The 25,700-nt window shown below is 51.7% G+C and overlaps 7 protein-coding genes across 7 annotated transcripts; 4 read left to right on the top strand and 3 right to left on the bottom strand.

Annotated features, from left to right (window-relative positions):
* Positions 1-392: 392 nt before the first annotated feature.
* G6M90_00g036270 (uncharacterized protein) lies at positions 393-2,969 on the top strand (the record flags this gene model as incomplete). The annotated part of the gene is made up of 1 exon (XM_014691534.1): positions 393-2,969. One exon carries the CDS (start codon positions 393-395, stop codon positions 2,967-2,969), a length of 2,577 nt encoding a protein of 858 aa, XP_014547020.1.
* An 817-nt stretch (positions 2,970-3,786) lies between these two features.
* Positions 3,787-9,864, bottom strand: G6M90_00g036260 (uncharacterized protein; the record flags this gene model as incomplete). Its single annotated transcript, XM_014691533.1, has 4 exons — positions 3,787-3,983; positions 4,041-4,190; positions 4,270-9,416; positions 9,524-9,864. 4 exons carry the CDS (start codon positions 9,862-9,864, stop codon positions 3,787-3,789), a joined length of 5,835 nt encoding a protein of 1,944 aa, XP_014547019.1.
* A 3,447-nt stretch (positions 9,865-13,311) lies between these two features.
* ODBA (2-oxoisovalerate dehydrogenase subunit alpha 2) lies at positions 13,312-14,739 on the bottom strand (the record flags this gene model as incomplete). Its single annotated transcript, XM_014691532.1, has 2 exons — positions 13,312-14,085; positions 14,161-14,739. The coding sequence occupies 2 exons, from the start codon at positions 14,737-14,739 to the stop codon at positions 13,312-13,314; spliced, it is 1,353 nt and encodes a 450-aa protein (XP_014547018.1).
* Positions 14,740-15,494: 755 nt separating this feature from the next.
* Positions 15,495-15,674, top strand: G6M90_00g036240 (uncharacterized protein; the record flags this gene model as incomplete). Its single annotated transcript, XM_066130179.1, has 1 exon — positions 15,495-15,674. One exon carries the CDS (start codon positions 15,495-15,497, stop codon positions 15,672-15,674), a length of 180 nt encoding a protein of 59 aa, XP_065986202.1.
* Positions 15,675-16,012: 338 nt separating this feature from the next.
* On the top strand, positions 16,013-17,005 carry coq5 (2-methoxy-6-polyprenyl-1,4-benzoquinol methylase; the record flags this gene model as incomplete). The annotated part of the gene is made up of 2 exons (XM_014691531.1): positions 16,013-16,284; positions 16,348-17,005. 2 exons carry the CDS (start codon positions 16,013-16,015, stop codon positions 17,003-17,005), a joined length of 930 nt encoding a protein of 309 aa, XP_014547017.1.
* Positions 17,006-17,618: 613 nt separating this feature from the next.
* On the bottom strand, positions 17,619-19,815 carry G6M90_00g036220 (uncharacterized protein; the record flags this gene model as incomplete). Its single annotated transcript, XM_014691530.1, has 2 exons — positions 17,619-19,519; positions 19,593-19,815. 2 exons carry the CDS (start codon positions 19,813-19,815, stop codon positions 17,619-17,621), a joined length of 2,124 nt encoding a protein of 707 aa, XP_014547016.1.
* Positions 19,816-21,739: 1,924 nt separating this feature from the next.
* On the top strand, positions 21,740-25,386 carry zds1 (the record flags this gene model as incomplete). Its single annotated transcript, XM_014691529.1, has 3 exons — positions 21,740-21,862; positions 22,559-25,123; positions 25,177-25,386. 3 exons carry the CDS (start codon positions 21,740-21,742, stop codon positions 25,384-25,386), a joined length of 2,898 nt encoding a protein of 965 aa, XP_014547015.1.
* Between the last annotated feature and the right edge of the window lie 314 nt (positions 25,387-25,700).

Raw genomic sequence — 25,700 nt, 5'->3', positions numbered from 1 at the left:
AGCTTGCATACGATAGCGAGGCTGTTTAAAAGACGCACGGGCATGAAGCATGTTAGCGTCTACGAACGCATGTATACTATCACGGAAGATGAAGTATGTGAGCAATGAAACCGATGTTTGTTGTAGCAGATTGAGACTGAGAGAGTGGGGCATTGAATACTACTAATGACGAAGCAACAATGATTTGCAATGTCCATCCATATTAGGGTTAGGGTTGTGGTTTTGACCAGGATGCCTCATGGGTGCCCAACGCGTAAAGTGAGACGCGTTGGCCATCGCCCCACCGCCACCTTTGGCATCATCGTTCATCTTCCATGAACCTCTTGATATAAGCTTTCTGTTTATCTACTGCGCTCTCCCACTTGAAGTCCCAAAGGCAGACGCCAGCGGCCATGGCCCCCGAAACACGTTCTCGTGGCGTCCCTCCTTCCAGTCGAGTATATAACTCCTCGCCCTCCTTGCAACAGGTACAATTCCCTGCGCGACGAAAGAAGATTCGAAGATATGAAGGCCCTGAGCGTCCGAGCCTGAAGCAACAGACCTTGACTCAGATAGATTTTGTCTCAGGCTTCGGCGAAGACGTTATAATCCTCAGCGATAGCGATGACGATATCCAAGATGAAGACCCCGGTTCAGAGGACAAGGAGAATATGAAGCCGAGTTTACCAAATGGGCAGGATCAAAACGCGCAAGAAGAGGAAGAGAAAGGACAAGAAGAAGCGGGAGATGACGAGGAACCTGTTTCAATAAGACGGAAGAGAGCAGCTCCATCGATAAAACAGAGCAAAAAAAGACGACGAACCATGGGCGATGAGTTAAAGAAAGCGATTACGCCCAGGAAGGAGGACAAATCGCGGCGGAAGACGTTGGACGATATGCCAACACGTTCGAATTATCATACGCAAACACTCACGCAGTTCTTGGGTCACCAGACATCCTTCGTAGCCGACTCGGATGACGACCTAGATCTTGACAAGGATGATGGAGACGATGGATTTCTTTCGTGGCTAGGCGAACCCGGTAGTCCGAGCGCTGGGCGAGGCAAACGGGACTTTTCATCGCCAGCTATGAAGCGGCGTCATGAAGCAACGGCTGCAATTACTGCCTCAACTGCGGATGTAAGCATGTCTCGGGAAGATTCTATTATTCCCCAGACCCCTGCGAAGAAGAACACTGCCATTAGATTTGATCTTCCCTCGGGGGGGTTACAGTCTCCCAGTCAGAGAATGGTTGAGCGCTACGGGGCGCCAGATCAGCAAGACTCGCCATTGAAGAATCATTCTTCGCCCATGAAACCGCCTCTCGTGAAACTGACTGGGGAGCCACGACGTGTCTCGCCGGGAGTTACGAGACAGTCTTCACTGGTTATTCAAGACTCATATACAACAGATGGTTGCATCACGCCCAGCAGGAACCAAGCAAAGGTATCACAGAGTAAAACACCAACCCCTTTGCGTGTTTTGTTTGATGCACCGTCTATACTGAACCCTGTTGGGGACGACGACACGCCGACGAAGAGGAGACGCCCTCGGAGGAAATCCCCTTCACCAAAGAAGCTCGCCGCGAAGGGAGTGCTATATGAGATCCCTGATTCCGATGGGGAGGATGACGGGTTCGGTGAAGAAGATGAAGATGACGGCAAAAACCTAGACGAGAGATATGGTGTCGGCGTTGAGACACAGCTGGTCTTGAATGAGCTGGTGTCTACAGAAGAGAGCCAGCACAGTTGCCACGATGCAGTGCCTTGTTCGCCACCGACATCAAGGATGCATACACAGGCCGAACCTGTATCGGCAACAGTCCAATACGAGCAACAATCTACAGAAAATCAGCCAATCCATGCATCCTCAACTTCATCGAGGCCAACAACTCCGCTGCGACCCAAACCCATCCGCAAACCTCTGCCCCATCTCTCTGTCCACACTCAAATCCAAAGCCAACCTTTCGAATCTCAACGTGTCCATGTCTCCATTCTCCAATCCCTCCCCGCTCCGTCCGCAAGATCAGACATACTCCTCCCTATCTCAACCGCCTCCCTCGAAGGCCTCATAACCGGAACCACGCTGCACGTCACCACATCCTTCAAAATCCCCTCCCAGGTCGTCCGCTTCTGGCTCTTCGAGAACGGTCTCCTCCGATACATGGCCTCTGTCGAGCCAGGTCAGCAAGTCCCACCTGCCGGCTTCTCCTCATCTTCCCAGGGGAGATGGCAATTCCACACCAGCCAAGTATACGAACTAAACAACCCCGTGTGTGAAGACGACATGCGCCAGGAAGGATGGTTGCGTGGTCAAATTGCCCGATACAAATACCTGCCGCCCGCTGTCATCGGACAATTACTATGGAACTTGAGACACGCCCTATTTGCCGACGAGCCCTGCGAGCAACAAGTCGCCAGTTCACCCGTCCATCCCGGCTCTCAGCCCAAGCTGCCTCGAGGAGACGACGAAGACCGCGCACGAAACTGTCCCCCCAGCTCCGCACCACCAGGCAGCATGACAGTGTCGCAACAGATCACGGCCCAAATCCACAGCGACATCGCATCGTCCACTCAGTTCCCAACGTCAGACGACATGGTTCCATCGACGCCAGACTTCAACGAGCCCCTTAAACTCCGCTCCTCGTCGAGAACAACCACTCTCCCTACCCCCTCGGCACCCAAGCAACCCTCAAGAACAGTCCGGCCTTCCCAAGCCACCACCCTCTCGCAACCATCCACCCCCGAGAAACAGACTCAGCAGCCAGCAAGCATGCCCCCGCCTCCGCCTCCGCCACTCAATCCCTCCCAGGGCAGTGTGCAGTTCGCTGAAAGCAGTTACCTCAGCAGCTTACCCATACCGTCTTCTTTGGGATCCACGTCACAGCTCTTGACAAAGAGTCAGATGCTGCCGGACAGTTTGATACAGGACCATGCCCCACCCGTACAGCCCGAGATATGGGACTCCGATGAAGAGGATGCGTCTTTGTAGGTGGAGTTTAGTAAATTGTGCGTGTTGGCGGAATGAGATATAGCACGACCGATATGGAAACGTGATCGTATATACCACATGTCATTTGGAGGATCCATGGTGTTCAGGCATAGCGTTATTCGTTCTTTGTTTGACATTGTATCTTTGTTAGTTCACACAATCGAACAACATACAGGCTTTCATTGTGATTCATTACATGAAATTATGCGCATAGTACTTACGCATGGCTCATACGTAAATACGTGATGTAGCCGAGGTGCCCCCACGCATCACATACTCATATTCGATGAGTCAGAGGGGCTCATCAGAGCATAGTAAACGACACGTCTATGCATCTCCTAGAGAAAGTTGCCGTCATATGAACAAAAGTCAATTTCTATACCTAACTGCCATGCCTGATTCATGTGTTTGCCTGTCTGCACTTCGTCACTTTTCTTCGTACAATAGGAACCAAGTTTCAAAGGCTTTCAGAATCATCCGTTCCAGCTTTGCTCGAGAAAGATTGTTGAAGCCGGCATCCATCACCAAAAGCCTGCAAATGCAATAAGTATGTCACAAGGTTTTCATCCGTCTATCCATTTTTCTCTCCGTCGCTTCCCAAGACCACCATTACGTTCTCCGTCATGCTATTAAATGCGCCAGTGATTGGTGGGAATGCTTCAAATGTGTAGTACACAAGACGCTTCATGTTTGCAGAGTTTGGTGTGAAAGAATTAAGACATGGTCAAGTGCAGTTTCATCCGAGTTCCGTGTGGTCTTTCTTAAAGAAAGGTAGGCAGTGCGTTTGAAACCCTCACGACCATGATCGTGTAAGTTTTTATGATAGGTGAAAGGCACCCTGGCCCTCCTTCATCGCCTTGTATAGTTGTTTTTTCATTGTCTGGATAGTAGTGTAATCGGGTAACTTCAAGTAGTTGACGCACGTCATAACACTGGGTAGGTAGTCATCAGATGTGTAAGGGTCCTCGCTTGGTTTGCATACAACGGTAAACATTGGAGTCAAGCTTCGGAAGCCTGTGGCAGTTGTTAGCATCTTCGTGTTCCTGACAGATGAAAAGCAAGAATGCTCACCTCCAATTGGAAGCTTAGGGCTACCCGTAGTAAATTGCAAAAAGTCACGTCGCTGTTGCACGTCAAACTCGCTCATGGATTGTAGCAAGTTCTTCACGCTACGGCTATCCATGTTGAAGCCGTGATCAGCCTTGATAGAATCGGTAAGAGCTGGAAAATGAGTCACGTTAGCCAGAGTCTCCATTGCAACATTTGTGACGCACGTAGGAATAACTTAGGGATAGCATACTCTCTAAAGACCAATCCTCCTCAACTTTTCCGAATAAGCTCACAAGCTCATCTGGAGTGAACGCACTCAGTGCAGAGTAAGGGAAGACTTGTGAAAAGCCGCTTCGGAACGCGTCGACTTGCTGACGGACACCGGATCCGAGAGTCATATCAATGACCTTTTCAAGGTAAATGTCCACGTTCTCGATGGTTACACGCTTGTGAGATCCATGATCCTCAAGATCAATGTTAGGATAACCCGGTAGGGTGAAATCCAGGCACAGATCATCCAAGCGGACGTTATCAATCACAATGGACTCTGTATCTGCTACTTTCTGTGCAGCCGTACGGTTGGGATCCTCGTCAATCTCCTTCTTGGCCAGTGCAAATTTCTTGATTGTCTTCAAAGAACGAGCAAGACCAGGATCAACTATTTTGACGGCGCCAAGAGAAGGTTTAATGCCTGTACTTGGCGCATCGCCGATGCGGAAGAATATCGGGTTAAAGTGAATATCAATAATGCGAGAATCAATCATTGATCGAGCGACGAACTTGCCAAGCATTCTGAACAAATGGAGGATCCGCTCCCCATTAGGCGCTGAGAGCTCCTCCTGGTTCAGAGGCCGTGGAAATAGCCCAGACTGGCCTGTCACAAACTCATCAGATCCAACTGAGTCCATTTCACGCCAGAGCTTAAGCTTCTTCTTGGAGAATTCCTTTGATACCGTTGAGTAAAACTCCAGGGTTGGTCCCAAGCCAGTGCCGACTTCCTCGAAATACTCCACCTCTAGGATACTCTGGGAGGCACCATACAGGTCCATGACCTTGAGAGCCGATTCGAGAATTTTGAGTCGCGAGATTCGGACTTTCTGCCGTTGCAATCGACCAAGAAATGGCCGATCATTGTTGCGGTCTCTACGGCTATCTTCAGACTGCGCATTCTGCCACCTCGCCATCGATCGGGCGTATCCGAAGGACGTGGACTGGAGGAAGAGATGTCTCGTCTCAAAAGGGAACAAGAAGGGGTACAAGCGAGCCAAGTCCTCAGACCAGCCAGGGAGGCAGCTGCTGGCTACAATTAGGGGCTCCTCCAACTGCCTGTTCAGTTTTGCCGTCAATTTGGTGTTGACAAACTGGGATAAAGGTTCCACATTAAGACTTATAGAACTGTTCCTATTCTCGGCCAAGACATCCTCAATGTTTGCGTTCAATTCGTGCAAAATATTGAGCAAGCGCAGGATGGAAGCCGTAGTTGGGTTCTTCGCCAGAGATGCGGGGATGCCATTCACAGTTTCGCCTTCACTGTCTGGGTTGCTACCAAATGTAGCAGGTTCGGTAGTTGGCGGTCCAGGGACACGGCGGAATTTGATGGGGTGTGTAGCAGACCAAATGCTGCGGCTCACAAGTTCTTCAGAAGTAGAAGTGGATGTATGAACAGCTCGATAAATGGTGGTCTCGTTCGGGATTACTTTACTGTCAAGGCTGAATTCGATATGCCAGTCTTGGGGAACGGCTTGGAGAGCCAAAGAGTACGACAGAGGCGGTCGCGATGTCGCAGGAGTCGGAGTTCCCTGCCCCGAGGATGGGGGCGGCGGAGGCGGCCCTCCAGGAACAGTAGCACCGCTGCTACCACTGCGGCTAGTGAAGAGAGCTGAGCTTGAGGGAGTAGGAACTCTAGTTCCATCGTCCTTTCTTGCAGTTATTTTCCCGCCAGTGGCCACCTCGAGATTCACGGCAGAGGGATCCGGCCGAGATCCGGTGTGGTCTGCATCATCCATATCCTCATCAAGCTCCCCTACGATTGCATCTAGGGCACTTCCATCTTCCAGGTCATCTTCATCAGACATTTGCTTCTCATCAGCACACTCAAGAGTGTTCTGCGTGTCGTCCCCATCGGTTGGTGGTGGTCGCGATAACGGTGTCTCCTCCGTTGATACTACTTGACGTCTTGAGGAACGGCGTAGAATACCCTTGTCATGGGATGGGCCAACAGAGGGATCTTGCGAGGTCGCTGGGGTGTTAGGCTGAGGCATTGACCGATTCTTAGACCTTCGGGAATACCGGGAGCTCGACGGGGTTGTAGTAGCTGCAGGGGGCGGAGGAGGCGGAGGAGGCACAGAGCCAAACGATGATCTTTCAGTGAGTCTGGCACCAGCTGCACCAGCTGTGGTGCTAAATTGCAGGCCTCCCATGCCGGCTACAGCAGCGAGGGCTCTAGAGAGTCCATCTCTACGGCCAATTGGTGGCCGTTCTGCTAAACTTATCCGAGGTCGAAGATAATCGTCCAACGACTTGAAGGTGGCAATTGCATGAATCGATACCATGATATTCCTGTACGGTCGGGGAATGTTGGACTCGTCGTCTGCCACAAGGCGAAGTCGGATTTGTTTACCAAGCATCGACGCAGGGCTGCTTCGGTTGCCATCAAAGGTGTTGTGATGAACGGTAAGCACTTCAAAATGCTCTGACCTACTGAGCAAATCTTGCATTTTGTGTACCAGAACGCTGAATGGGGTAGCGGGCGAATCTGCCGTCGCCGTCTTTGGCTTTGATTTGAGAGAGTAGCCCATGAAGATCTCGAGGAAGGTGGATTGGGCTGACCGGGCAAGTTCTTCATCAGGGTTGCTAAAGATATCAAGTAAGGTCTGTACGAGTCCAGAGGCCAACAATTCAGCACTAGTAACACTTTCCAGGACGTCAGTATCGAAATATGACGCAAGCTGTGAAAACAGCTCTTTGTCCTTTTGCGCTCCACCAAGCGTAGCAGAAGGCCGTTTCAGATAGTATGTTTCCAGCTCCGTGGCCAAGTCAGACAAGTCATGTAGGATAAGTGTAGCTTTGTTTTTCATGATTTGTGCATGTTCCCCTCCTTCATGGGTTTCGAGGAATTTTTTGGCAACATTCCGAATCCGAGACGTCATTGACTTCATATCCGAGATATAACGATGGGGTGGCATGTCCACTGACATGGTAGACCCACGGGAACTAGCAGGAGACATATCGCCAGGGACGTGATCGCCGTCGTTTTCTTCATCATCGTCCGCATCTTCGTCGTCACGTTCATCTTCATCATCGTCCCCAGAAGAGTTATTGTCGTCGTCCGCTCCAGCCTCGTCACCGTTATTCTCACGCTCTTCTACCCCTACAACATTGGATGAAGACTGCAAGTGATTGCCCGACTCATCTTTCGTGGTGTCCTGTGGCTTTTCTTCGCCATCGCCCTCGTCGTTTTCGTCCTCGTCTTCATCTTCCTGTTCCTCATCGTCGTCGGATTCTTCCTTCTTCAAGTCCAACGGGTCCTCTTGAGATGCCAGCTTGTTGATCTCGTGGATGACACCTTCTCGATACAATTGATATCGATAAATGGACTCGAGTCTGCTTACAAGAAGTTCCGTGGCTTGCAAACCTAACATGACAAGAGACGGGTGGTCTTGTTGTGATAAAATTGATGCTAAAAATGATGCGTAGGGCACAGGAACCAAGGCTTCTACGAGAATTTCTTCATCCAAATTGGACAGCATTTTGAGTTGAGCCGTAAGCACCTTTTGTCGAACACTGAGATTGACTGTGCTTGAAAAGGCATCTGTAAGAGTAGGAAATATAATCAAAGCAAACCGACGAACTTCAGGCTTGCATTGTTCCAGGAGATCAAGCCGCTTGTCATTTGGGCTCCTTCGGCTTCTACCACCAACGGAGGAAGGAGTGATTGGTTCAGTGGATGCATGAAGCTCAACAAAGTCTCCAAATGCAGGGTCGGCATTTCGGGGCAAATTTGGCAGTAGTTCGCAAATAACGTTGAGTGTCTCCACGATTTGCTCCCTCGGGCGGTGGATGAGGGCCTGCATTACGACAACGCTGTCCAGTTTGGAGGCAACGTTCTCCGTTCCGCTTGGGGGAGAAACCCCCGTCAAGATTTGGTAGAGAGTTTCCACGACGTTTAATTTGAAAAGTTCGGCCGACAATCGTGGACTAGCCCGTGCCGTAAAAGCCAGGACTCGAAGAAACTGTGTATGAATACTAGACCCAATCAAATTCGTAGTACCAGGGACCAGGAGACGCAAAACGGCGCGAAGAAGATCGACACTGACAAGCTCTTCAAGCTTGGCTGGCTGGTACTTGAAGCTCTCAACAATGCCTGACACGCAGAGGGAGGCCTGCTCCACAACCCGTTGGTCGCTGCTATTGAGGACATTGAGGAGGATGGGCATAACGTCTTTGACGACAGGAAAGGAATCGTCAGGGATGTTGCGACAACAGTTCGCGGCTGTGGTAACTGCAGTTCTCTGCGTGCTTGTTGCAAAGAAATCAAGGTACGACAAGCAGGCAGTCAATCCACCTTCTCTAACGATATTCGCCGGATACTCCAATGAAATTTTCTCCAGAGTGCTCAGTGCCTGTTCGGCTAGATCGATGAAGGAGATTTCCAGGAGCTTTTGACACAAGACCGGAACGGCCCCTCCGTAGACCACATTGGCAACGCTGGCGGGCAATGCTTCCATAAGGTTAGCCAGACATCGACATGCCAGCAGCATAACTTCTGGGCTCTCTTCCTTGTTCATTAAGAGAACTAGCTCTTTGACGAACGAATCTGGTGAGAAGTGCCCAGAAAGATTATCCTCATTAGATACGAGGAGAATCTCGGACAGTTCCTGTAGAGCAATGACTTGAACCGAAAAATCATCGTCTCTCAGATTATTTAGAAGCTCGCGTAGCCGACCTGTCAGGCCAGACATCATGCCTGTCAAAGCCCGGAGTGTGCTAGAGAGGCCAGCCACTGCTCCCCCTGAGCCGCCAAAACCACCAAACGGGTCATCGTCGTCATCTTCATCGTCCTCGTCCTCGTCCTCATCTTCATCTTCATCTTCATGGTCATCATCATGATTGTCGGATCTAGGTTGGTCATTTTCATGCCCATCCTCATCATTATCTTCACTACTATCATCGACAGGATTCTCGATGGGCGGTGACGGAGGTGGTCCAGGTTCATCATTGTCGTCTGTGCCGGTCATTGCGGTGTCTTGATCGGCGTTGTTGCTATCGTTCCGTCTGGATCTTCGTCTAGCAGAAGTGGGAGTAGTGGAATCCGACTTTTTGCTGCGACTTGATTTTCTGCTGGAAGCCACTTGTCGGCCACTGACCTCGGGGGGTTCCGCCGGGGAGGCTTGGCCACTGTAGGATTGCGGTGTTTAGGTTAGCTTGTGCATATGCACGAAGTAAAAGCATTTAGAAAAATGAGGATGAGATCAGGGGAAGAGGTTCTTGGGGATTCAACGTACTCGTTGCCATCCATGGCGGCAGTAGCCTTGCCCTTCCTCCGAGTTCCTTGAAGAGTAAGATTCAAGGTGTCCTGTGATGTTCCCTTGGAAGGGGGTTCGGAAATCTTTTGTCTCTTGGACCGTCGACCCGAGTTAGGATGCGGTGCCGCAACAGGTGTAGAGGGTTTGTCTTGACTAGTAGAAGAGGATACTTTTCGCTTTCGGTCACCTTGCGCAGTTGGAACCGGTGCGGTAGAAGTAGAATTTGTCCCGGCAGCAGACGGGGAAGCTAGAGAACTGGCTTGATGAGCTGCCTGGCTCGCAGCTTGGCGGGCCGAGGACCTAGTGATTCTGGGAGACATGAGTTAATGAAGCTCTTTAAGACACCGACATCTGCGAGTTGCGATGAGGACCAGGGTAGCAGGTGTAACAGAAATTGCCCAACAAATGAGTAAGCCCAAAGCTGGGTGTGCCTGGGAAGGTCGTGCCGAACGGTGATACTCTCTACCAGTTGGGCGTGACGAGCGGGGGGTAAACAAAATGGCAAAAATTGAAAACGCCGAGCAAGCTTTTGTGGCAAGGTATAGTGTCGCCTGGTTTAAGCGTTAAAATGGCGCTTGCAAGTGACGGAGATGGATAAACAAAAGTCTGTGGTCCGACGTTGGCAGTGAAGCGTAATCTTAAATTTCACAGGGATAGGGCGCGAAAACAGGTAGATTTCAGTAGGAGGCGCCTGGCGTCGAAGTAGGGACTCCCAAGAGAATCGATGGCCACCTGTAATATCACCAGGTCTGTTCGAAGGCTGATTGCCAGCCAGACAAAGAGCCCGGCTATCGGGTCAAGTGCAACGCAGGAGACAATGCTGGGTCGAAATATTTATCAAAGTAGGAAAGTCGGGCCACAGACTGGGTCAATCAAACCGAGGCGAGGAAAAATGATGGATGGGGACTGGCGGAGAGATGACGATGACTCTCAACTAGATCGCTGGTCGTGTTTGAGCTCAGTGCAGAAACCATGCAAGAACACTTGAAGCATGATATCATAATCGAAAGCAATGAAAAGAAGCGAGAATAAAACTCAGCACGTCGAGCATCAAAAACCAAAGACTTGGGCAGTTCCGGCAACAGTCAAGGTCGCTCTTTCCCTTACCTTTGAGGGGGGGCGGCAGCGGCAGTCGCAGCACCGGAGGCTGTCGACGTCGACGAGGCAAGTCGCACTTCGTTGTCACCTGCCAATGTTCGTTCTGCCATGCCCGGACTACGCCATCAGGAGGGCAGGCGCGGGTTCGCTGAGAGGCAACGACGGGGAAGGAACGACGAGAAGAGAAGCAGCCGAAGTATGTGGGGATATATGTACCATAGAAGGCGTACGTACGGTGCACGATGCGTGATGTGCGAGGTACAGTGAGTAGCTGGGCTCGATGATGGGTTTTCGGGAGTATTTGGTGTTGTTTTGTGGTCGGGCCGGCCGTTGGGTATTGAGACGGTTATGGGCAGGCTAGCAAGTGACAAAGACGGAATGGCACACGGTGAGCCGTGACGTCTCGGCGTTTCGTTGTTCCCCGTGCCTACGCTACGCCAAGTAATGCTGTGCAGTCGATACGCATCAGTGCGTAGCAGATCTGGAAGCGAGATCCGGTAGCAGGTGGTGGATAGGATTGTCTTGGATGCTGTTGACTGAACGGGAGGAGGTGATGATGGATGTGTCAACTGCTGTGTGCGGTCGGGCAATGGGCTATGGCGATAAGATGGACATGGTCATGGCGGGATGACAGATGTAAGCCGTGTGTTCTGCAATGTTGCTGTCGAGGTTCCGGCCTCTGAGTGGTTGGTCTTGCTCAGCCGTCCCCTTTTCTTCACCAATCAGAGCCTGGTGCTGGGTCCCTACTTTGACGTAACAGCTGCTCCACTCGCGAAGTCGAGTGTCATGATCTTAGTAAGTGCCAGGCATCTCATGCCTCCGCCCCGAGCAGCGATTTTGTTCATCCTTCTCGCCTCGTTCCTTTCATTCCCTCTTGTTTTTCCCGTACCTGTCCCAGCTAATGGCAAGAACATGGCACTCAAGCTCAGACGTGCAACGCTGCGCATGTATTGATATTGGTGACTGAATCCATCCCATGGACACCAGGTAGAATCACTCCCAAGTCCCCAACTATACCCAGCTCCGGAATCTAACATGATAAGAGATACTCTATGCTGCTATTTTCACATATCCGTTTCTTAACTCCCTGGCCCAGCAAAATGCAATTAGAGCTCTCTCTCTCGAATAACAACTGTCCTCTGCTGATCTAGACTTCGAACACACTTGTTGGCAAGACGTTCCTCAATAGCTAGAGAAGAGGAGGCGAGCGTTTATGGGAGGTGGGGAAAAGGCACGCTGGACCAGCGTCGTGACGAGGTAGTTGCCTGGTCCGAATTGCACTTCCCTTTCGGCAGAGGACTAGGGAACGAGCAGGCCGATCTGGTCACAGTCATATGCTGGTTCGCGACATGGACCTATTCCCATGTTGAGTGACGCTGGGTCACCTCCACGTTGGAACCACATGACTCTTTGGGCTTAAGTTTCCTGTGTATATTATCACTAGCAAATGCAGCACTTGCCTGCACTATTCCTACAGTAACGTCTACTAGCGAGTTGTTTAAACCGTTTAAAGGATCAGACGTACCAAAGAAGACGGCCCATAGGAAAGCAGACTCAGGAGCATAGGGGAGGCTGTTACGAGAAACCACTTCACAATCGCACCACTCCTATCTATCTATCGAGGACAACTGTACTAATTTGCCAGTTCGTCTTCCTGCTCTTTATACTAGGAGAAGATCCTAACTTCTGCATGGTTGGGCCGCGGTCAGGTTTCCCTGTTGTGCTCCATCTGCAGACATGAGCCGCCTCGTCACAGGGTGTAGGGTTTGGTATTAACATGGTCCCATCTTATCTGCAATACGTTGGTGGAATGGCGATACTACGACTTTTACCACCAACACGAACATACGTGCTCCTTAAGAAAGGAACAAAGGCCTTTCCTTGTTATTGTAGAAGCTCCATGTGGGTTCGGCTTGCTCCCGCCTTCGGCCCTCAGGCTTGCAGGCCAGGGCGATTACAAAAGAGAAGCTTATCAACACGATTCAAAATGCAATATACAGAGAGATAATAAGAGATGTTAGATGCCTGATGAGCCCAAGATCGATTCGCTTCGTGTCGAGATGCAAAATAATCCAGTCGGGCCGTTGCCTATGAATATGGCCCTTGTGGTTTATGATTGAACGCCTCAGTGTTCTCCTTGTCCCGCCAGCCATGGACATTTTACTCTTTGAAGTTTTTGACCACCTAGCTATTCCGTGCGTTTGATTCCAGCTCTCTGTGAGTCTTCCACAAGTTTTTCGAGGGCAATAGTGTTGAGCCCGCCATAATTAGTAGTAGAGCTCCCATTGTATGAATCACGATGTCATAAAAAGTCGTTCTTTAGACAATGATATTGCTCAGCCATGTGCCACATATGCCTCATTGTTCCTACAATTCCTCCACGGCACTCTAATAATTTCGAAGCATATACATGGTACAATCACTTTGACGAGTGACGAGTTTTCCCGCATAGATTGACTAATAAGGCCTATATACAGGTTATTACAAGTCAGTCTCGTTTTTTAAAGCCAGCGTCATAGAGGCCATTCTGCACGCTGCTTCCAAATCAAAACAGCACGTGGCGAGCCTTTCCAACGAATTCATAAATTTATTCAGCATAGCGCTGGAGTTTTACACGTTTATTAATGTTTTTTTTCAGTCACTTTTAACTCGTTTCCCACATGACCCATCTACACCTTCAGGGACTCCTTGCCGCCATCGTATTCTGAAAAGTCGTACTCATCTGGATACTTGTCCAGCATGTCGCGAAGCTCCTTGATCTGCGCCTTCAGGTCGGGCGTCAACTCCTCATAGACGTCCTCAAACATAGTCCGCAGCGCAGGCTTCTTCTCCTTCTCGGCCTCGGAGAAGCCCTTGAGGATCTCCTTTCGCAGACTATCTCTGGCCTCCTTCTCCTTGGTTTCGTCCCAGCAACCCTTAGCCTCCATCCACTTTCGCAGGCGGGTGATTGGGTTGTCGCGCCTCTTCCAGTCCTCGACTTCGACGCGGGCGCGGTAGGCGAATGAGTCGTCGGACGTGCTGTGGTGGGAGACGCGGTAGGTCATGCACTCGATGAGGATGGGCTTGCCGCCGTCCTGGAGGGCCATTTCCCTGGCCTTCTTGACGGCCTCGCGCACGGCCCAGATGTCGTTGCCGTCAATGCGGATCGTGTCTATGCCATAGCCAATGCCACGGCTGGCGATGCCGTCTCCGCGGTACTGGTCCAGCGTGGGCGTGGAGATGGCGTAGCCGTTGTTGCGGCAGATGAAGATGACGGGGCACGAGCGCGTCGCAGCAATGTTCATGGCGGCGTGGAAGTCACCTTCGCTGGCAGCACCCTCGCCGAAGAAGCATACCGCTACCTTAGCCTTGGAGTTGGGGTCCTGCAGCTTTTGCATCTTCAGGGCGTAGCCGGCACCCGACGCCTGAGGGATTTGCGTTGCCAGCGGCGAAGAAACAGTGTGCTGTATGGGACGCAATTAGCTTTTCAAAGGCCAGACTACCGGCATGGCCGCGACCAGCGCAGACGGTACACTCACGATATTCAACCTCTTGCTGCCGTAATGAACAGGCATGTTCCTCCCCTTGCCGGGGTCATTCTTATTCGCAAACAGCTGCGACATAAACTCCTTGGTGGTCATTCCCCTCTCCTTGAAAAACCCTTGCTCTCTGTACTGGCAGTACACGGGGTCTTCTGGATCCAAAACACTCGAACTGCCCACGCTGACAGCCTCCTCGCCGGCGCTCACCATGTAGAAGCTCAGGCGGCCCTGGCGCTGGGCATCAAACATGATCAAGTCCATAATTGAAATAAACAGCATGTCCTTGTACAGCTTCACCACCGTCTCGTCCGAGATGTCAGGCTGGAAAGACTGGTCGACCACAGCGCCATGCTGATCGACCACTCTATACGTAGGCAGGGCCTTGTACGACTCGGGATGTTCAAAGCTCAATTGCGTCGTGAAGGCGCTCTTCAGCGCACCAGGGAAGGAGACATGATCGGAATTGGGTCTTTGGGAAACGCTGCTCGCGGCGCGGACGGGTGTGGCAAAGGCCGTCTTGGGGATGGACGTTGTCGCCCGTCGGATGGGCAGGTTGCGGATGACTCTGGACTTCATGGTGAGAATGGGGGGTTCCGGCTCTCACAACACGATGTCTCTTTTTTCTCAAGCGAAAAAACGGTTGTGATGATGCTTTAGCCGACGCCTCGGGAAAGAGCACAAAAAAAGACGGGTAAAGAATGTCAATCGTGTTTTCGGCCCAGTTGGCGCGGAGAAAGTCTACAGACTGCGACAACATTGAATGGTTGTCGACGGCCTGCGGCGGCGATGACGCTTTGAGCCGACAGAACCCGCCACCTCGGTCGGGTCTATCCAGTACCCAAACCCCGGATTGATATGGGATGGGGCAAGAAAACCCCGGGAGTTCAAGAAAAAATTACCCCAGCCGATTGCTCTGTACATAAATTGATCCGCTTGAAACTCGGCAGCCAAGAGCCATCGGCTATATTGACATCCTATTACGCCAATTGGAGGCTGGCATTCGTCCCACGGACATTTGTGCTACGCGTTGCACTCCATAAGTTTGCTATTCACAGCTCAGACTGCGAGTACGTACAGAGCCGCGACTGTGGCAGCTGGCAGCTTCTGTTGGCGGTTGCACAGATCCGTACGGTTTGTAAACAATGAATATCGAATTCATGTCAATTTTCTGCCTTGAAGTGCATGTCGTGTAAATCCGAGTGTCTTCACCTGCAACCCCCTTCATCCATATCTGCTGCATGTGCAGATTGTAGCAACCAGCCATATCGCAAAGCCATACATACAACACCGGGAATCAGGTTGCAGTTACAAAGCCAGATCACGCCGACATGATGACCCCCGGAAGCAGTCTCGCGCTCCTCATCCTCGGAATTATGTCCCTGGTCGGCCTCGTCTTCTGGTTTTTCAAATCCCAAATCAACAAGTATGTCAGCGCCCTGCTTGCCTACAAACGCAGGCTTACCGATACCGAGCAGGCTGCTGAAGACTCAACCGCCGCCACGTCTTCGTAGACGACAACAATTCACCCAAAAAAAAAAACTACGTCTATTCCCTAGATTTCTTCTCTTTTTTTTTTCTTTGCCTTCTTAATTTTCCTTCTTTTTTTTCCCCTTGGTTATTCTACCAACGCACATGATTCTGCGCATCTGCAACTCACCCACCAACGCCACAAGACATCACATCACAACTGTGGCTCGAGCTCCACCCTGGTCCTCCCATGTCGCAAATTTCCATACTACTACGGAGTACATACTACGGCCAACGAACCTCATACGACCCTATATTCATTCTCACGACCACACTCCGCCTCTTACCACCCAAGCACCGCCAATTGCGATACCCTATAAAGATGGTGGCACCCCGAGCTCTGCGGAGCTGTACAATCAGTTCCTTCCGACCATCAAGATGTCTCAACCGCACAGCCTCCCGCCCTTTTTGCACAACCCACTTGCGCCGGGAGCAGCAACGAACTCCAACGGCACATCGCGAAACACACTTTGGCTACGAGACGGTGACGGAGAGCGAGAAACAAGATCGCGTCGCAGGCGTCTTTTCCAGCGTCGCCGAGTCGTACGACAAGATGAACGACTTCATGTCCCTGGGCATTCACAGGCTATGGAAGTATGTTCCTCCAAGATCGCCATTGCCTCCCACACCAATACTGACTGACACACGCCTCCAAAGGGACCATTTCGTCTCCTCCCTCAACCCGGGAGCAACCACACCCCTCGGCAAGCCCCAGAGAATGCTCGACGTAGCCGGCGGCACGGGCGACATCGCCTTCCGCATGCTCCAACACGCACACGTCGACAACGCAAACCCAAACATCCACATCACCATATCCGACATCAACCCGGACATGCTGGCCGTCGGCAAGCAGCGCTCCCTCGACCTCCCCGCCTCCTACCAGTCCAACCTCTCCTTCCTCGAGGCCAACGCCGAGGTGCTCCCGGCCCAAATCAAAGACAACTCTCTCGACCTGTACACCGTCTCCTTCGGCATCCGGAACTTCTCCAACATCCCCGCTGCACTGAGGGAAGCCCATAGGGTCCTCAAACCAGGCGGTGTCTTTGCCTGTCTGGAATTCTCAAAGGTGGACAAGTATCCTCTCCTGAATGCCATCTATAAACGGTGGTCGTTCAGTGCCATCCCCTTGATTGGCCAGCTAGTCGCCGCTGACAGAGACAGCTATCAGTATTTGGTGGAGAGCATTGACAGATTTCCCAGCCAGGAGGCTTTTAGGGACATGATTGTTGATGCCGGGTTTGCCGTGTCGGGCGATGGCTATGAAAACTTGACCGGTGGCATTGCGGCCATTCACAAGGGGATCAAGCCGTTGTAATATCGAATCAGCTACGTGTATGATTAATTTTGCTGTATAATAGTGTATTAAACTACAAAGGTACGGCGACCACCAGTCAAACTATAAAAAAAAAGAAAAGGAAAGGGAAAAAGAATCTTCATCCCGTCATCCGTCAGCACAGCACAAGCAATTGGTATCATCATAATCAGTCACCTTTGGTCAAACAAGACTCTCACTTCAGGTCACCTTTTTGCCACACTCAACAGCTCAGTGCAACACAAGCAAGCATCGTAATGCCCAAAGCAAAGAACAAAATGTAAACAACAAGATGCGAACAAATAAACTCCATACAAATCAAATTAAAAAGTAGAAAATAGGGGCCAAGTCCGCGAATGCGAAGCCCCGGTAGGCTCAATATCTCATTAGGTACACGTACACAGAAACGCAGCCCAAAACGGCGGACCCTTGCGAGACGCGGCTCTTTTTCCTCTCCTCCCTCCAACCTTGCTCCAGAGCTAGAATCAAATACGACAAGAAAATTGATGCCAAGAACTATGCCTCGGTTTCCATACGTGAGTGGGAAATGTCGAAAAAACGGTGAGGATATTCAATGAATCATGAGAGAAACAAGTGGCAACTAGCCATCACTTCCTCATTCCGCTGGCGTTGACGGGGTCGCCGCTGGGGATGAGGCACCACCTTCGCCCTTCATGCCACCGCGACCACGTCCACCACGTCCTCGATCACTTCCCCGTCCGCCCCGGCCACCTCGTCCGCCGCGTCGGTTGCTCTCCGAGTCGCTGTTGCCGCCTGCGCTTCGATATCCGCTGGCTGTAGCGCCTCCACGCGCATTGGCGCCCCAGGTTCCGGCGCCACCGCGGTTACTAAACGTCTTCCCTTCTCTGTGTTGGAAGATCTTTACAAGGGGCCGGGTCCGGTCTTCTTGAGTGCGTGTCTTGATCTCCTCAGGCAATCGAGCCATGGCAGCATCTCGGTCTTCGGTAGTCTTGAATTGGACAACCTTGTTCTGGTTGCCCCATTTCTCAATCTTGACAATCTTGCCCTTATCGGCCTCGTCAAATAGGTCGCGGCACTGGTCCTCGCTGCTCACGTTCATGATGAATAGGCCAATGATGTCAGAAGCAAGAGTCTTGGGAGCGGGAGAGGAAGTGGGCTCGGGGCCGTTGGCAGATCCATTTGGGGCGGCTGAAGTCTTTTCATTGTCCTTGCTGCCGCCAGACTTGTTAGATGTCTGGCTGGGCTGAGGAGTGGCAGGCTTGGCTGGGCCAGGCGCCGGAGTGGTTGCCGAAGCACTCCTTGGCTGCTGTGTTGATGATGGCTGTCTACTGGCTGGGGCCGCGGGTTGTGCAGCAGCAACAGGAGGAGCAGGAGTGCTAACAGTAGGAGCAGCAGTAGAGACAGAGGGGGGCGGAGCGCTGGCAGCAGTAGTAGGGGGAGCAGCTCCTGGCTGCTGCTTGGCACCACGATGGGAAAAGTTGAAGCCCTGGGCGCGCATTTCCGTTCCAATGCGTCCATCCTGAATTTCCAAGACTAGATAGCCAAATGCAGCATCAGCAAGGTTGAAATTCCACATATTCTTGAAGGCACTCTCATCAACCTGGCCCAAAGCAGCCTGACCGGTCACCGGACCGCCAAAAGGATTACCACCGGCGGCAGTAGTGGGCATCTTTTCGACAATTTGTAGCGCGTTCTTGAGCAGATTCTGCTGCGCTTCATTCTGCGCAATGGCTGGCTCGACCTCACCTTTCACAGTCTCCCAGACATCGTTGAAGGAGGCCTTGGATGCAGCCAGTTTTCCGCGGTAGTGATCCAAAGTTGGATTTACGCTGAATTCGTTGTACGAGCTTCCATATCGGAAGTGCAGTCCAGCGGAAACGGAAAAATCGGCCTTCAGAGCAACAGAGAGCTGATTCAATATGCCCTCTCTGGCAGGGGAGGCATGCGTGATAAAAATTCGGGTTTCGGTAGGATCGTAGACTCGATGTGCCGTATCAACAAGCTCTCCCATCTGTAACAGCGTCGTCCACATAGTGCCTTGGCCACCGGCAATGGTGGTTCGGCCTTCACCGTTGTCAAATAACTTGTGCATGACAACAGCACCACCAAGACCCAGCAGTCTGAGCTTGACACCACCGATCTCGAGAAGCATGGAGCGAGCTTCATCAATGATATGTAAGTTGGGAACCTTGTACTCGGAGGACCGAAACTTTTCCAACACTCGAACGTCTTCGCAAGCACCCCAAACGGTATAGACGGGGACATCTAGCTTCACCTCTCCGCTGAGCAGAAGGGGAAGCTCGGAAAGCGGGAGGTCGCTGGGTGGGAACCGGGTCTTGACAGGCCCATTTCCGCCTTGTTGGATTGCCTTCTTAACAGGATCGGGGATCAGGGGAGAATATTGAGCGACATGCTTGAGGGTCTTTTCGGCAATACGTTCTAGCGACGTGTCGTCATAAAAACCGAAATCACCCGTGTGGATGATGTGATCGGCGCGAGCCTGCTTTGCGAGTTCGTTCAAGGATCTCAGATTTCCTATAGCGCAAAAGATAAGTCCAAGTCCATTGTGGCCGCCGTACCAGCTCCCGGGGCTGATGCAAGTGCTCACCTCGAACATCAGCAATGCAAAGAACTCGAATAGGGCCTGTCTGAATAACTCTTCCTTGGTTCGGTAGGAGGGGGGCGGCGCCGGGTGGCAAGCTGCTGCCGCCGTTTTGCAGATAGCCCTGGCTGTTGTAGGGTCGTGACTGGAACCCGTTAGTCAAGGTTCGTGGAGCAGACGTCCTTGCTCCTAGAGGAGCAGTCCTAGCAGTGGTGAATCTAGCAGCCATGGGAGGCACGTGGGGATGGTTGTGTGATGGCAGCGGGAGAATCCAAGGGTTTGGGGTCTTGCGCTGCGTCGGTGGTGACGATGACGGGAAAGAGAAAGGAGACGGGGGATGGTTCGAAGATGAGAGTGGTGAAACGCAAAATACAAAGCCATGCACTAAACGGTACAGTCAGGCTTGACAGGTGTTTGCCAGCTTCTGCCAGCTTCTGCCAGCTGCCCGATCTACGCCAGGGTGGAATTGGCGGTGCGCCAGCAGGAAGGAGCAAACGAGGACGTTTGGACAAAGCAAACTCACAGCAGCCATTCTATCGACGAGGAGTTGTTCGATCAATCAGACGCGCTCCGGGTTTCTGGCGAGAGGCAAGAGGCGAGATGATTCGTAATTCCAAGGCGTACAAGACGTACAGTCGTTCGTCGAGGAAGAGGAGGAAAAAGATGAGGCGCGGCGGGAGATGGCCTGGGTATCAAATAGGATGACGGCGGAGAGGGTAGATGGGCCGCAGTCAAAGGAGGTGCTCGGGTGAGGTGTGGTCTTCGCGGCTCCAAATGTCGAACAAGGCTGGAGATAATTTTCCCACTCGCCAAAGTTCTGACCTGACCCAACATTGAACCAACCAAGGACATGGGAAGCCCAGGAGCCAAACAGCAAGCAGCTGGCTGTAAGCCTGTAACCCGACTGACTGTCTGTTTGTGCTTTGCGTACTGTGCTGCGCGTCGTCCAGCCAGTCCCAGCGCTCAGGAGGTGAACTCCTGCCGGCTTAGCCGCATTCAGACTAGGCAAGAAGTGTGCTGAGGCTGGCCCCAAGTGCCCCCAAGTTTGTACCGTATGAGCGCCAGGCATTGACTTACAGCGAACAACAAAGGCTCCATGTCAACCTGCGCACTGGCGCTAGAGAGGCTGGAGCGAGCTGCTACGCTACACTGAGTTCAGGCACCGCTCAAGTGCTAGTATTTTTAGTTTGATGCCCGCGCAGTAAATGGTGCCAGTGGCGTCTTGGACAGGCACCAAACCCTGTATGCGACTTGCACTCAGCAGATGGCTACCCTACAGAACCGAAGGTGGTGTTCCTGGCGCGACCATTTGCGACGTCTGGAATCTATGCGATCAAGACTTCATTTCAAATAAAAGACTGCGTGCCTGGGTAGATAGCCGCTGCTGCTGGACTAAGTTACCGGGCTGCCCGATAGGCTGCTTATAATAGCACAGCAAACTTTGGAGCAACAATGGAGTCAAAGGACACGACCCGACAGAATGTGAGGCATAGCCTTTGATGCATGTCTCGCAGTTGGCGTCATCCATATTCACGAATAAAAAAAAGTCCAAGTGCCTGTCTTTCAAGTTAATCGAGTACTTACTTAGACCTGGGTACCTTTCAAAGCCGCACGCACTGTCGCATTGATTGGATTGGACCCAGTACCTCAGCTGACTCCGTTGCTCTCGACGGCCGTCAAGTTGCAGTCTGGTGTGCAGGACGCACCACCTGTCTCAAAGCGTGATGGCAACCCTGAGTCAGCCATGGAGAATTTAAATGCAAGTCATGGCAAGCTAGTTCACTGAGCAAAACCCGCAACCAAGCGTCGTTCTTGGTGGGCGAGTCGTCTGATATGCGCCGTGAAAAGAGCCAAGTCTGATCTGATGCTTGACAACTGGAGTCGAGGCCTATCTAGTACTCCGTACCCCCTTCTGGTACATCCAAGTGCACCCACATGTGCGCTGAACTCAAAGTAACTCTAGCACGGTGATCAGCCCTAGTGGTCCGACGGCCCCTGTCTGCTTTGCTTTTGGCGGCTTCCAGCACCCCGACAGCCCCGGCCGTATGTGACGCAGAGGTGCATCTGGCGTCAATTGGCGCTGTCCGGCCACGTGACGCAGTGCATTGCGGGCTTAAGCCTGCCAAAGCCTCGAGTCAATTGGCGGTGCCAGAATGACTGAGGCGCCGCCAAGTGCGTTAATGCCAGTATGCTCAAGTGCCCAACTTGGAAGTCCACAACTTGAGAAGGCGGCGCAGCACAAGTCCGACACGGCAGTGACTGGGTCCCGGGCTCAAGTAAGTGGCACGTCGACGGACATCTCTCCTTCCCATCCAAGTCGCAGGCGCTCACGACCATAATTCGAACTGACCGTTGACGACCACATGACCAAGTCCTAGAAACAACTCCCTCGAGAAGACGCGCCGAGCCCTGTCCTCTTTCGTCGGAAGCCAACTCTCTCACTGTCACTGGTATTGCCCCTTCAGCGTCTCTGGCCGGCTTCCCACTGCATGCCGTCTCCTGGTTGAACCCCCCACCATTTTGAGCATCGACAGTCCGCCCCCTCAAAGCCTCGTATCCCTCATGCGACGATAAAGCCCGTCGACGACAGCAAGGCCTGGGCTAGGGAGGCCTTTAATTCGCCGCACTGTTGTCGACAATTCGACATCGGCAACTGCTGCGAGACCTGATCCGCTTCGTTGTCCGCTGGTGAATGACAGGAGTCGGCCTCCTTACCACTAGACGCCGCGGGGGTTGACTTGTGTGCAAGTAGGTTGCTTAGAACAACTCCACGGCACCTCGGAAGCAGACAGAGAGCCCTCCACATTGCCCTTGATGATGGTAAGATTGAAAATCGTGCTTCAAGATTGATAGCACCATAGCCTATCTGTCCGGAGTGGCCATGTTCAGACCCAAGTGACAAGACCCGGCAATATGCTCCAAATCAGATCGCCTCCCCCTGTATTGTTTGCTGATCTGATGCCTTCCAACAGACCTCATCCCGACCCCGCGACGAAACTGCGGGAAATTTCAGCAGCCGTCGCGGTCATGCAAGTCAACTTTCAATCTCAGACCCGAGCCACCATGTCACAGAAGCTATAGGGACGCTGTATGGCGATGAGGACGATTCTGGGTCCGAAACTGGCGGTCGACCATTAAGTTTTATCGATGGATCTTCGTACCACGAGCAGTTACAACGACCAGCCCATCTCGACTCGCAGCACCATGCTCATGCCCGCTCCCGACATCAGCAGCAAATGGAATACGATTCCCGCAAACCATTGACACGCTCAATGTCGGATGAACTTTACGCTACACAGTCCTCCTATGAAGAACATGGCGAGAGCCTTAAAAAATCACAAACCATGAACATCCCCTCACCGAATCGTCGAACCAGTATGCAGTATGAAGGAGGCTCCAAAGCGCCTGCATCGCCGGCTTTATCACTACGCGATGTTCAAGCCGGCGAGGCGGGTTCGCAATTTCCGCTTACCAACATTGACAACCCAAATGACATCGCGCAGGAATTGAGCAACCTGCAGGCTCTCAGGCGCATGTCCATGGATGTCGGAAACAGTATTGATCCGGATATGCCACCTATTGGACTTTCAGCAATGCCAGCCATAGCCCCGTCTGGGAATGACGACGAGAACGATCCATCCAGGCTTTTATGGGTCCCAGCCAGAGTTCACCCCGAACTTGCCCCGAGTGAATTCAAGTCTTTCCTGGAGAACCGTGTACAGTCGATTAGAAGGAGATCGGGGGAGTCTTTTCTCTCTGCAGATGGCAGTGACCTGAATCGCAGCAACCCTGGGTCCCTGAGACGCCAGAAGTCAATGCTCTCTCGGCAGATTGATAACTCCAGTGGGCAAGGAGCAGTAGGATATGTTGACGGAGCAGACCGCCTAGAGCGCAAACGGTCAACTGCGGGCAGTCATAACCGCGAACTAAGCCTTGATGAGTTGGTCAAGGATCCCACTCGTGCCGTTCAAAAGCTTGCAAAGGAAGTACATAATACGCCCAGTGGAGAGGAGGGTAGCACTGATGATATGCCAATTCTTCCCATGGCTCCTGGGATGGGGCTAAGAAGATCGACAAGAACGACCTATCGCAAGGGTGGTAGTCTACGATCTGGCGACAGAGTACCATTTTCAAAGCGTTTGGCGCAAAAGCAACAAGACGGCGAATTGCCGGACCTGCCCAGTGTACCTCCAAGGGACGCGTTACGGGGACACACACCAGACAGCGTTCAAGAGCCACTATCAGAAAACTATTCCAGGCCATCAAGATCGGTCAGAAAGCAATGGGACTTTTCTCAAGACTCACCAGGTAACGACGGGTCTTCTCCGAACGAGGAAGACGTTAGGGTCGCATCACCGCCAGTGCAAGAGCAGCTCCATGTCCGAGCAATATCAATGCCAACCGTTGCGTCGCCCCCAGAAGGTGAGCCGCGAAACGATGAGCCAGGCCATGCAAGCAATCAATTCTCGGGGACATTTCCCCAACGGTCTTCATCACAGACTACTGGTTCGTTGAAGCCCGAATCCACGCCAAAGACACCCGAAGTCGTTGTGGAAGATTCACTTGGTCCCCACGCTGCTAGACATTCAACACCGGTTACAAATAACTATCCCCTTCAAAAACAAAACCAGCAGGCTCAGTACTCGTCGAAACCTCTCCCGCCTTCACAGCAACCGTCCTATAACGACAAATTCGCATCAGCATCATCGTCTCTTCTCACCGGCGATGCATCACGAACTGACAATCTCACTGTCATCCCAACATTCAGCCAAATTGACAAGAAGTCCGACAAAAGATCAAAAAAAGACAGAGACGACGATGCTTCCAGCACATCAAGCAAATCCGGAGGTGCATGGAAATGGTTCAAAGGCGTTACTGACGACAAGGATAAGAAAAAAGAGGAGAATAAACGAGCAAAGGCCAAGGCACTTGCTGAAAAAACGTCTGATAATGCTAGGCTTGATGTTATTCAGAGCTCAATTGACAAGACGCCCGCGAAGGGACGTGAAAGTCTGGTCCTGGATAGGGACAATATGGACAACAAGTTGTTGGAGGAGCGGAAAAAAGAAAGTCACCGAAAAAGCGATTCCAAGAAAGATAAGGATGGTAATATTTTCTCCTCGATTTTCGGCGGTAGCAAACGGAAAGAAGAGAAGGAAAAGTCAGGCAAAAAGAGCCAGCACCTTCAAGTTCCTGAGGAGCCGGTTTACAAGCCTTTGCAGCCCGATGTGGATTATAACTGGACACGTTTCCCATTGTTGGAGGAGAGAGCTATCTATCGAATGGCTCATATCAAACTGGCCCATCCTCGTCGACCGCTGCTCAGCCAAGTGCTGCTCAGCAATTTCATGTACAGCTATCTAGCCATTGTCCAGGCCATGCATCCTCAAATGAACGTACCGACGTCTCCGCAACAAAAGCGACTTGAAGAGGAGGCTCGGCGGAAGAGACAAGAGCAAGAGTATCTTGCGCAACAGCAAATGGATGACGAGGATGCTGACAATAGCTTGGAGCAATACAATTTTGACTATCACAGAGTAAGCCGTTGATCTTTTACCTGGGAATATCCATGCGCTGACGCATAATTTAGGCTGCTGTCCAGTATGCCGAGTCTGGATCTGAGAACCAAGTGGATTACGTTGATGAAGCTCAAATTTATGAAGACGAGCACGGAAATGACAACCAAGAAGACTACAGCTATGACAACCAAGACGGATACGGCCACAGCGTCAAGGATTACTACCAATATCAAGGTGATGATTCAGACCACCGGCATCACGGTGGCAACAGTATGTGGTGAAACCAATCAAATGGCTCCAATTACTCCATTTACTTACGGTACCTTTTCGTTGTTCTTCAAAGACTTTATATGATCGTCTGTGACATCTTCTTTCCAAATTTCCTTCCACAGAAATGAAACGAACCGAACCGATAACACGAAGCAAATCAACACCATTGACAAGGGGCACATACAACAGCTGTATACAAAGGTACAGAATTTTCTAGCATTCGACGGAGTTTTATTATTGAGAGGTTCAGCGTGCTTGCAAATTAAAGAGTCAAATTTCTCCACTTCTGGGCTTTGCAACGGGGAGAATTACAAGTCTCCCGAGT

The sequence above is a fragment of the Metarhizium brunneum genome, chromosome 2 (assembly GCF_013426205.1).
Source record: "Metarhizium brunneum chromosome 2, complete sequence".
NCBI classification, from domain to species: domain Eukaryota; kingdom Fungi; phylum Ascomycota; class Sordariomycetes; order Hypocreales; family Clavicipitaceae; genus Metarhizium; species Metarhizium brunneum.
This window is presented reverse-complemented; position numbering and strand designations above follow the sequence as displayed.